This window comes from Phoxinus phoxinus (genome assembly GCF_949152265.1).
Source record: "Phoxinus phoxinus genome assembly, chromosome: 17".
Taxonomy (NCBI): domain Eukaryota; kingdom Metazoa; phylum Chordata; class Actinopteri; order Cypriniformes; family Leuciscidae; genus Phoxinus; species Phoxinus phoxinus.
The window spans coordinates 26258190-26269517 of record NC_136892.1 but is presented as its reverse complement, the minus strand read 5'-3'; the positions used below and the strand labels follow the sequence as shown (position 1 = coordinate 26269517).

The 11328-nt window shown below is 36.2% G+C and overlaps 1 protein-coding gene across 3 annotated transcripts; it reads right to left on the bottom strand.

Annotated features, from left to right (window-relative positions):
- Positions 1-1750: 1750 nt before the first annotated feature.
- LOC306984864 (uncharacterized protein) lies at positions 1751-5760 on the bottom strand. 3 transcript variants are annotated; one of them, XR_013794674.1, is made up of 12 exons: positions 5621-5760; positions 5042-5121; positions 4556-4721; positions 4227-4361; positions 4082-4142; positions 3938-3964; positions 3782-3853; positions 3615-3689; positions 2809-3018; positions 2493-2653; positions 2312-2399; positions 1751-2144 (listed from the first exon to the last, which is right to left on the bottom strand). XR_013794674.1 is itself a non-coding variant. In XM_079586570.1 (7 exons), the coding sequence occupies exons 4-7, from the start codon at positions 3795-3797 to the stop codon at positions 2574-2576; spliced, it is 381 nt and encodes a 126-aa protein (XP_079442696.1). In that variant the 5' UTR covers positions 3798-3853; positions 3938-3964; positions 4082-4142; positions 4227-4361; the 3' UTR covers positions 2428-2573. The 3 variants fall into 3 exon arrangements, 1 of the variants encoding a protein (XP_079442696.1); XR_013794675.1 differs by lacking the exons at positions 4556-4721; positions 5042-5121; positions 5621-5760 and having other exon boundaries at positions 2129-2144; positions 3615-3686; XM_079586570.1 differs by lacking the exons at positions 1751-2144; positions 2312-2399; positions 4556-4721; positions 5042-5121; positions 5621-5760 and having other exon boundaries at positions 2428-2653.
- Between the last annotated feature and the right edge of the window lie 5568 nt (positions 5761-11328).

The following is an 11328-nucleotide window of genomic DNA, read 5'->3' as shown; positions in this document are numbered from 1 at the left end:
TAATGCAGGATGTTGACAGATTCTGTTTAGTGGTGTGTTTATGTATTTGGATGGATAGCCACATTTTAGGTAATTGTAAAATCCTGGATTTATTGCATGATGGAAGAGAAGATAAATGCTGTATTTTACAGTAGAGAAAGAGGAAGGACTTTTATGTACTAGTATTTTATTCTGTACAGTTTCATTGATGCCACAGACAGTCATTGATATACTATAGAAAAAGCAGACAAATTAAAATTTGATTGTTTAGAAGTTGCTCTTGCATGGACCAAGGGAATTGATTTGTTGCATACAGGTTTCAATTCAGTATCAACTAACTAGTTGAGATGTTTCTCCTAAAATTCCTTAGGATAATAAAAATGGACAATAAGAGTTTAGAGCTATATGAATGCATAGCTCAGATCTTTTGAGAATTTAATGAAAAATGTTGAGCTCTCACTGAGATCTCTGATTTTTGATTGCAGACTTTGTGTCTTGGCAAATCTGAGAGCACAGATTACACTTTCGTTGATAAGTGTTGATGTGTTTTGTCTTTGCAGAATATAGATCTGCTACGTTGCTGTTATTGCTTCACTGACAACACGCTGCTGTGAGCAAGTAAGACAAGCTGCTGCTGTACAATATAGAAAACATGAATTACCCGTAGCAGATCTATCCAGGTCGAGCTGGGGAAGGTGGAGGGTTTCTGAAAGCATGCTGCAACTATACAGCAAATGCTGAGCTATCTGAAGGTCGAGCAGCGAGCTCATTGGCTACTGATTCAGCAGGAACCAATCAGCTGTGCCCTATAGAGAATTATGTGATTGCAGGCAGAGTTTGCAGGAGAGTTTCATGACAAAACATTTGTATTGAGATATTATTATATTTGATTTGTCAAATTATCCTCTAATTTCAAAAGCATTTGTGAAATATGTCAATTGTAATTATTCAAATGTTTTACAGGCACCAGAACTGACAACAGGATATGGATATAGCCTACCACAAAAATGCAAAAACCGGAAGCAAGACTAACCTTTTGGGAGCATGATGGGATGAGAAAGAAGATTTGGCAATAGGACAGATGACTGACAGCGGAAGAAAGCACATGGCAGTGCACTCGTTCAGTGTTGGACAGCTGGCGTGAGCCTGACATGCAGTCGACCTTTTCTGGCCATGATGACGGCTCAATCTCACAGATTAAAGGATTGGACGTAAAAAACAGAGGGAGGGAGAACTGAGCCGGTGTGCATATTAATTCAGAAGTCACCCAGGTAACAATTTATGGTTCCCAGAACGTTCTAGGAACGTTCGTTTTTGGTTGCGGGAACGTTCGTTTTTGGTTGCGGAACGTTCCCTTAAGGTTAGGTTTTGGTTCCCATGGAAAGTTTTCTTAACGTTCCGGGAACGTTCGTTTTTGGTTACATTGCAACCTTTAGGGAACGTTCCTAGAACGTTCCCCTAACGTTGCAACCTTTAGGGAATGTTCCTAGAACGTTCCCCTAACGTTGTAACCTTTAGGGAACGTTCCTAGAACGTTCCCCTAACGTTGCAACCTTTAGGTAACGTTCCTAGAACGTTCCCCTAACATTGCAACCTTTAGGTAACGTTCCCCGAAGGTTATTTTTTTACATTCCACTAACCTTTAAAAATCTAACAATGGTACCAATTTTATTATTACTTTAAACTGTCTGTGCATAAGCAGGAATTAATTATTATACAAGCAGAAATTAATTTATATGTTAGCAGGAATGAATGAACAGGCAAACTTGATGGGATTTAAAACTTTAATATAGACAATATAAAATTACAAAATACCAAAAATATAAAAGGCCTAAAAAAAATACAAGAATAGAATCAGTTTTACAACTATACAAATAAAACAGAAATTTAAGTACAAAGAGTGTGATGAAGAGTGCAAATGTAGTGTGCAAGATGCATATTGGAATGATAATGTAATGTGCATTTGTTGTGCATATGTTGTTGTGTGTATGTATATATATGTTGTGTATAAATGCAGCTTTGAGTCCAAGACAAATTTCACATTGAAAAGGGACAATAAAGTGAATGGCCAAAGTGGCAAAAATACAATTGTTTAATAAAAAATAAATAAAAAAAGAGCTCCATTGTCTTGACCGATCAGCCCTTCTCAGTCCTTCTCAGCTGGTCTAAAAAATAAACAAAAGTTTGATATGTCATACTGAGAATGAACACGTTGACAAACGCAAGACAAATTGCCTTACTAACAACCCTGTTTTTTTTATTATGACAAATATTGATAGTTTTCCCATTCCTTTGATAATTATGAACATCACATAGAAGTATTCTAATTTACCGTCTGTGTGGGGCAAACTTCAGCACTTGCCCAATCAAGTCCTCCGTCTCTGCTGCAGTCACCGCCGGGAAGTTTTTCTGGAAGGCCGCTAGAGTAAAGTCAAAATGAAGTAAAGTTACAAGTCAAATTAAAACCTCCAAGCTAAGCATAATACTGATGTGAACAATAAAATAACACCTGCCTGTTATAACCCTGCAGATTGTCAGGTCCTGGAAGGCCTTCTTTGCCTTTCTGCCCCGCAGACTAAACTGTTTGATGGACGTCAATAGTTGCCACTCGCCGTAGCATGCGACGGATGGCAGTACCTCTGGTCGAACCTCCAAGAGTTGTCAGGAAAAGTTGCTGTAAAACATAGAAATACAAATTATACATGTAGAACAAAGTGGAGAGCTTGTACAATCTCATTTTGTAAGAGCCGTCAGTTCAGTTATATGATATTTGAAGTTATGCAATTATATAGTGTTAATCTTAGGGCAGGACTATGGCAACTTAATTACCATTTTTTCCCCTCCTCTCCTGTTGACCGAGACTCCTGTCAAACTCCTCCAGCTCTGTGACTGTCGAGCAGGGCGACAGCAACATATCATCGACAGGAGCAGAGGGAGGTGACTGGGACTGGGAGCTCCTTAAGAGCATGAGCACCTCATCCAGCCTCTGCTCCATCTTTTCCATTCGCTGTGCCATACGGGTAATGGATGTCCACATGGCTATGGAAAAATTAATTATGTTAGTTTTAGTTGTTATACATTACTTGAATATGTGAACAACTTAAGGAACACGCCGACTTTTTGGGACTTTAGCTTATTCACCGTATCCCCCAGAGTTAGATAAGTCTATATTCTCAGAAGGCGAAGCACTGCTACTTCTGGGGAGTGATTTGCTTGTAGCCCCTGAGAACCCCCGTGGTGAGGAGCAGAGAGTTCGCTCAGAGTTGGAGTAAATCACTCCGCAGAAGTAGCAGTGCTTCGGCCTTCTGAGAATATAGTTCAGAGTATGTATATGATTAGAAGATGGCTGTCTCACATGTGACCTTGTTATTTGTACACGCTGTGACTATACAAATCACAACATGTAAATAGGAAAATGTTGCCATTATTTGTCACTTATAGGGAGCAGTATGCTAGCTGGAACTATTTACTTCCAGTATTTGTGCTAAGCTAGGCTAGTGGTGGGTGTGTCAGACAGAGTTACGGCACGCACAGAGATGAAGAGGGTATGTATGGACTTATCTAACTCTGGGGGATACTGTGAATAAGCTAAAGTCCCAAAAAGTCGGTGTGTTCCTTTAAGTGAGTCTTCTTACCTCTCATTTCCGTCTCCATGGCTGAGCCACCTCCCTCTGTGTGATGTCTCACCTCCCTCTGTGTGATGAGTTCTGCTGTTTACAACAACAAAAAAGTCAAGTTACTCTCAAGTTCCTTGTCATGAAATAGTATTTAATTGGAAATGGAAAATGCAAAGCCACTGTACCCTCAGCTTGCGTCATAATAGACCCATCCAATTCTGGGCGACCGGCTGGTTTTCTGTGTGGTGTTGACTCATCTAAAAAGAAAGTAGATATGAATATTGATCACTTCATTTATGGTAGGTTTCTTGCAAATGGAGGAGGAAGAAAAAAAAACTTACATGCAGGTGGTGGAGGCAGCTGCGGACCTGGAAACAGGCAGGAAGAGACAAACACATCAGAATAGTCACATGATATGCACTAGGTTGAATGTCAGTAGTTCCATGGTAGGAAATATGACTCAGGTTTCTTAAATGTTAACTTACGGACAGGGCTTCCAGACACACACTCCGTTCTCACACTCTCTCATTTGTGGAACAGATTCATCTGAAATAAAAGACCAAAAAATTTGTACAGATTGCTAAAAGAAAATGTTAATTTTGTAAATAATGTCTGTACTTAAGGTTTTACCATCACTTGAAGAATCCGTCATGAACCTCCTTGGGCGTTTACACTGCCTTTTGTGGACACTCGCATCGTCTTCCGTCTCAATGCTGGAAGTGTCCATCAGTCGCCGACATTTTTTCATGGCTTTGTCATAGGAATCTACATTAAGAGAACAAAGTTTTTGTGAGACAGTAGCCGAACAAAGCAGTATTTCCATACAGAGAAAACGTATTTATTTATATATAGTATAGCACCAATAAGTCACCTGTACACAGCCAGATTTTCTAGACGGCTTAAAGTTAAACCCCAAACCCTTGCATTACAACCATGAAACTGTAACGTATTTCACTTACTTTTTGAGAATGTGAAGCTCAATGGTTGCTGTTGTTGGTCGTTGTTGGTTGTTTTTCCAAGACTTCCTGATAGTGAACGGTCTACTGAGTTCTACGTAGACTTATCCATTTCCTCCAGCCAATCAGGAACGTTCGTGTTGCGTCACATGCCTTGACGTCAGCAAACCTGGCCAATCAGCATTTTAGAGGGTAATTTTAAACTAAAATGGAGTGTTGCTATCCCCGACCACGAATATTTGTTATTTCTTTCTTAAACATTAGATATGGAGTTTGTTTTTTTAATGCACTGTTTAAACGTAAAAGTATAATGCTACAGTGTGTGACATTACACATCCGTATGTGCTCGAGTAAGCAGACAGATACTGCATCATGGTTCGAGCATTACATCCACTATACAGATTATTTTATAATATATACACACAAATTGTGCTACGTTTAGTTGTACAAACATGGTTCAGGCAAACATACGTAAAAACATATACGTACCACAATGATGCTCTAGTCTACATGCATAGAAACACAGAAATGCGAACGGACGGATCCACACATTTCCCAAAATGCGCTTTCTGATGGCGTCGTACGTCGTTGTTTGGTGTGAGAAAAGGTGGAAAAAAAGGAGAAAATGATATTGCTCAAGATTAGCATGTAGTGAAATGGCTTTTTTAATTTCACTGTAGGATTATGTAGACTATAGCTGTTATTGTCTGACCAGTTTCTAAAACTGATAGAGGAGCGATCAGACACACAATGCTATAACGTTAGCACATTTAACACGGCATTGGAATGTTTGAAAATTACTGGATAGAGACGCATTGACGCCATTGCCACCTAATCAGAGGCCTTGCTTTGCATACATGCAAATAAGTGAGTGTAAAATGCCAACGGTACAGGAATAAATTAAACATGTTCTGAATGTATTCTAACAGTGATAGCAGAAAAGTATTCTAAAAATATTTTACCGAACTATTATTATTCTACGTGAAAATCACAAACAGTGGGTGCAACGTGTGTATTTCTAAAGAGACGAAAAAACGAACTAGCACTATAACGTTAAGGGCTCCATACCTGTGCTCAAACAATTTATCTTGAGCGTCCATTTACACGAAACCACTGAAAGAAGACGGATTCCCATGCAAGTTGTGTATCCAGAAGGACTTTGGTGTAAATCGCAGAACACGGAAGTCAGGACACAGGACATGATTTCAATCGGTCACCTGAAAACAGAGGCACTTGCCCCTACTGGCGTGGGGGTGTAACGGTTGAATTTGTACACTGAAAAAAAAAAAACCTACTTTGTTGGAAGTGAATTTTCTTATTTGTGAAAATCGTTCGATTGATAGATTCTTGTTTTAAGTATTTTCAACTAATACAGTTAAAAAAACGAAATCAGGCACAAAAGTATTGTTTGCTAAATTGATCAGTCTAAAATTAAATATATTCTTTTGATAATCTGTTTATTTTACTTGGATTTCATAAGACCAATCATTTTTGAGTGAATTAAATCAACTGACTGCAAACCTTTTATATGCTACGTCAAAAACTTAAATGGAGCTTGTTTAAATAAACATTACCAAAAACAACCAAACGGGAACGTTGTGTGGAGGTACAGTGCAACCACAGGAGAACGTTTTAGTTGGTTGGTTCCCTTAACGTTTAGGGAACGTTATAACCCTGAGGGAACGTTCCCTAAACGTTCGTTTTTGGTTTGGTTCAAACTAACCTTTAGAGAACCATAAACTAACGTTCCCTAACGTTCCCTAAACGTTCTGTGTTAGTGGGGCAGGTGCATGTAAACAATACAGAAAAGAACATACAATATAGCCTACCGTTCAAAAGTTTGGGGTCGGTAAGAATTTATTTTATGTTTTTGAAAGAAGTCTCGCCAATATGCGTTTATTTGATTAAACACACAGTAAAATTGTGAATTATTATTACAATTTAAAATTGCTATTTTCTGTTCGAATATACCTTAAAGTGTAATTTATTCTTGTGACGCAAAGCTGAATTTTCAGCATCATTACTCCAGTCTTCAGTGTCACATGATCCTTCAGAAATCATTCTGATATGCTAATTTGCCGCTCAAGAAACATTTCTTATTAGTATCAATATTGAAAAGAGTTGTGCTGCTATACATAAAAAGTATAGTTATGAAATTATTAAAATGTATTTAAAACAAATAGCATTGAAAATAACAAACAAAATAGGCCTAAATAAATAAATAAATAAAAACTACTAATAAAGTTGCTATTATATCCCAATTTAAAATAATGTATTTGAAATTATGAGATAAACATTTTATATGTTTAAAAAGATTGTGCCACAAAGGATCCATGAAACTTAATTGTATACTGGTGTAGTTAGCTTAATTGTTTCTGGGTTACTCTCAGCATGTCATCTGGCATTCACTTTTTTATCTATACATACTTAGACTCTCACACTTTCTCTGAGGTGACCTAAGAGTTAAGTGATTTACTCAAGGGCACAAGTGAATAACCGCACGAGATTACATCTGTGAGGTTTTGTTTCCAGTCCAAATTCTTTAACATTTGGCTATACCTGTGTGTTTTTGCATGTACACGCATCTGTCAGTGTGTGCATGTGTATTATAGCATCTAATTAAAAAACAGCTGTCTTATTCTCTAGCAGGCCAGTAAAACTCATCAGCAAAGCATGGTCCTTGTCTAATTAAATCCATGCAAGTTTACATTACAAAGTGAATAAATACTGACCTTTACACCACCAAAAAGGAAAGTTTACTTATGACTTCACTTTATGGCTTTATTTTATGACTTCTGAATGTTTTCAGAGCCCCTACTTCTACCCATTAACTGGCACAGCTAGTCTCTCAGCTGACCATAGAAACATTAATTTGCAGAGGTCACTTTTGAGCTTGTCTGATCTTTGAGCCATGCAGGATTTCCTTCTGTCTGCCGGGGTGAAATGAGCCTTGAGTCATACAGTATCACGCTGTACCATGTGCCATGGAATAATTCACAAGGTAATTTGAAAAAGTCAAATTTTAGATTTATTAGGTGCTTTGATCCCGTTACATTTAAATATAACTATTTTAGTTCATCATTGACTTGAATTTGACCTTAAAGGAATAGTTCACCCAAAAAACAATCATATATTTCAGTCATATTATATGTTTATGGTGTCCAAGTTTGAACTCTCCAGTCTCCATTAATTGTAAATGCATGAAAAATGACCTATGTTCTTCAAAAATTATCCGTTTGTATTGTTAAAAAAAAAAAGTTTCAACAACATGGGCGATAAAATAATATTTTCAAAGGGTGAACTATAGCAACAAGACAGAACATTTTAGAAAAGAAAATCAGTGACATCATTATTCATTATTTACTCCCTTGGTTGTGCAAAAGATAAAGAGTGTGAGAAAATCCCAGTAGATCAGCAGTTTCTGAAATACTCAGTCCAGCCCGTCTGGCACTTTGTCACGTTTAAGTCACGTAAGCACCTTTCTTCAATGCCTTAATGCATTGAGGTGCTGCCATGTGATTGGCTGATTAGATATTTGCGTTAACAAGTGCGGTAATGTACCTAATGAAAAATCTGAAAAATTCATATCAAAACATTTTGACATGATTTTGACATGATTTTGACATGGGGGGGGGGGGGGATAAATTATCTTAATAATTTAAGATTAATTTAATCTTAAATTATGCTGATTAATGTTGAAAACATCATTATTTTATACGTCATGTTCCCACATAGTTCATTCTGATTGGATTACCTCTGGGTGATTTTGTGTATTATTTTTTATATTTCTAGACATGTGTCTGGACAAAAGCCTTTTATCACCTCTAATTGTACTGCTTGTTTGCTCATCCACTTATACCACTACAGATATACTAAATGGTGGACCTCTGTGACTCAGGATAAAATTCATTGGAGATCATCAGAATTATGCTATTATCTTGGCCTAGTAGAAGCAATCTCATAATTAATTATAATTACGGAAATGCCACTTTATTCAAGAGATGAGACATTGGCAAATGTCTTAATTGGATTACTTTTGGGAAATTGAATTTGAGGAATTACCTACATGCTGCATTAATAAACAGTCACTAAAATTTATATAAATACTGAAGATGATGTTAAGAGCTTTTATTGCATGGAAATCAACATGGATAAGATCATATTTAATTCCTATTCAATCAATTATTTTTGTTGTGCATGTAAGCAGTCACATTATCACATGACATAACAGTCCAATGTCTTTAGGTTCACTGGGGATAGCAACATGGTGGTGGAAAAATACACATGAGGATGTGAACTGACATTCATTTATTTATTTGTTTGTTTGCTTGTTTATTTATTTATTTGTTTATTTATTAGTTTATAATAATGAAAATAATAATAATTATTATTAATATTATTATTATTATTATTAAGGAGCCTATATTGATGCCAGGTTTTCTTTTTTACTTAAAAAAAAAGAAAAAGAGGAGTTACTTACTTTTTACTTTTTCTCATCCAACTCCGTGAGCCACACTTGCTTTCCTCCTCTATATTTTACATTTTTTATTGTATTATGCATTACATAAGTCATTCAGTTAAATGTTCAAATTTTATTAAAAAAAAGAATACCAGTTTGCAATAAAAAAAACAAAAGGTATATGTCATTACATATATGACACATATATGTCATTACACTGTATACAGTGACAAAATATCAAAAAGTTGGTTATTTATTTTAAAGACAGACAAACAAACTTTTTCCTGTAACAAATAAGTCTATTTATTTATGGTTAATTTGGTGAAATATAGTGATTACTCTGAAATATAGTCATTACTCTGAAATATCTGAACTCGAGAGAAACTAACTCCATCCTCTGCACCGGTTTGTTAAAAATAATTGGGGGGAAAATGAATAGAAAAGTTAAATTTGTTCTGAGAAAGGTATAGCACATATAACTACAATATTTATTTGCGGATACGATTTGGTTTGTTGTTAACTGATACTTTTTTTCTTTTCTTTTTTTGCATATGGTTTATTTTAAATTTGGAAATTGTAGAAAGTGTAGTTGTCATGGTGAAACATTGTAAAACCTTATTGAACTATTGTGTCTCTGGTGCAAGAAACGTCATATTTCAGAGTTATTTGTACTTGTGCGCACCTGTAACCTCCTTTGATTTAATTGCATTCTTTATGACATAACAGTCGGCAATAACCTCGGTCTACTTAAATGCCATTAAAACCTTTACTTAGGCAGTAGGTCATTGGTGACAGAAATAAAAAACCTGTAAAATACTGTGAGAATGCTGTGATGACAATGAGTTCTCAAGCATCATGCCTAAAATATTTACTCAAGATTTAAAATCACATTTTGTGAACCCTGTTATTATCACTGTCCCAATAATCTCTGAGTTATACTGTAAGTGTTAAAGTTCAAGAAAAGTCTTCATTAATTCACTTAATTCCATAGTTATGTGAGCTACTGTTAGTGATATGAGGTATATTTGTTATTGACTGTTTGTTTATGTTCTGTTAAGTATAAACTCCCTTTATTATTATATAGATTCAAACTTATCTGTGAGGTTCTGGCATATACAGTATGTCTCATAAAGTGTGCCATTGCTTAGTATTCATTTGTTGTCTGTTGCCTGGCTTTATTTTCTTGAAACATGTTTTATCCTTAAATACTTTGAACATTTCTCTCTATAGAGGCTGTAGACACTAATTTTCAGTTGAAGTTGGTTTATTCAGAGCAGTCTAATCTAGATCCTTGTTGCAAAAATTAGAAAGGCAATTAAAAATGTCTTAGTCATCCTTGCTTTTACAGATTGGCCCAGATCAGAAGATTTATACCAAACGCATTCTTTGATTGAATGTTTTATTGGTCATGCTACCATTCCTCGTCCTGATGCTGTGTTTTTATGGAGCTTATATTATGACAAAATGATTTGAATTTGAATTGTGTAAATCTGAATTATTTGCAAGTGTAATCTAACAAAATAGAATTTTAGGTGGTAGTTTAAATAGTTCTGAATTTGAATTTTTTTAAACGAATATTGAACATTTGAAATTTAACAAATTGAAATGTTTTTATGGCTGAATTTTATAGACATGTATTTTCAAACAGTAATATTCAGTTTAAAAAAATTCAGATTCAAGTTTTCAAGATGAAGAAATTCAGAACTTCAAATTCAGTTTTCTAAAATTCAATGTCAAAAATTCAAGTTCAAAAATTCAGATCTGACAGAAAGTAGGTCACAGGTCATCCACAGGGAAGAGTAGATGATCTCAGAAAAGTCGAACAGAGCATTTTGGCCAATTGAGGACTGCGGAAGTTTTCCAGCGCGAACGTGGTGGTGGTTCAAGAGGTTGCCACTCTCTGACTCTTGTCATGAATCGCCCGGAGGTCTATTACATGTACGACGCAGTCTAGACCGGACGCGAACGGTGCGACGCGACCCGTGAAATCCCCAACAGCACACGGATTCCCCATCCTATTTCTGACCTAGTCCCAGCTCTTTGCAACAGTCGCTTCAAGTTGTGTTGCGTCGCGCCGCTCGCGTCCTGTCTGTGTAACTGAGGTCTAGTAGACAAGGTGGCGTTCTAATCAATTTTACACAAAATGTAGGCTACTTTAAAACAAACACCAGAGACCGCTTAGACAAATGTCCCACGTGCTGAGAACGCTAACATATAAACACAAAATCATTCATGTTTAAGAATCTTAACGTTACCTCCGGGCGATTCATGACAAGAGTGGACATTCTAAAACGCTTACGTGAAAAACGCTTAACGT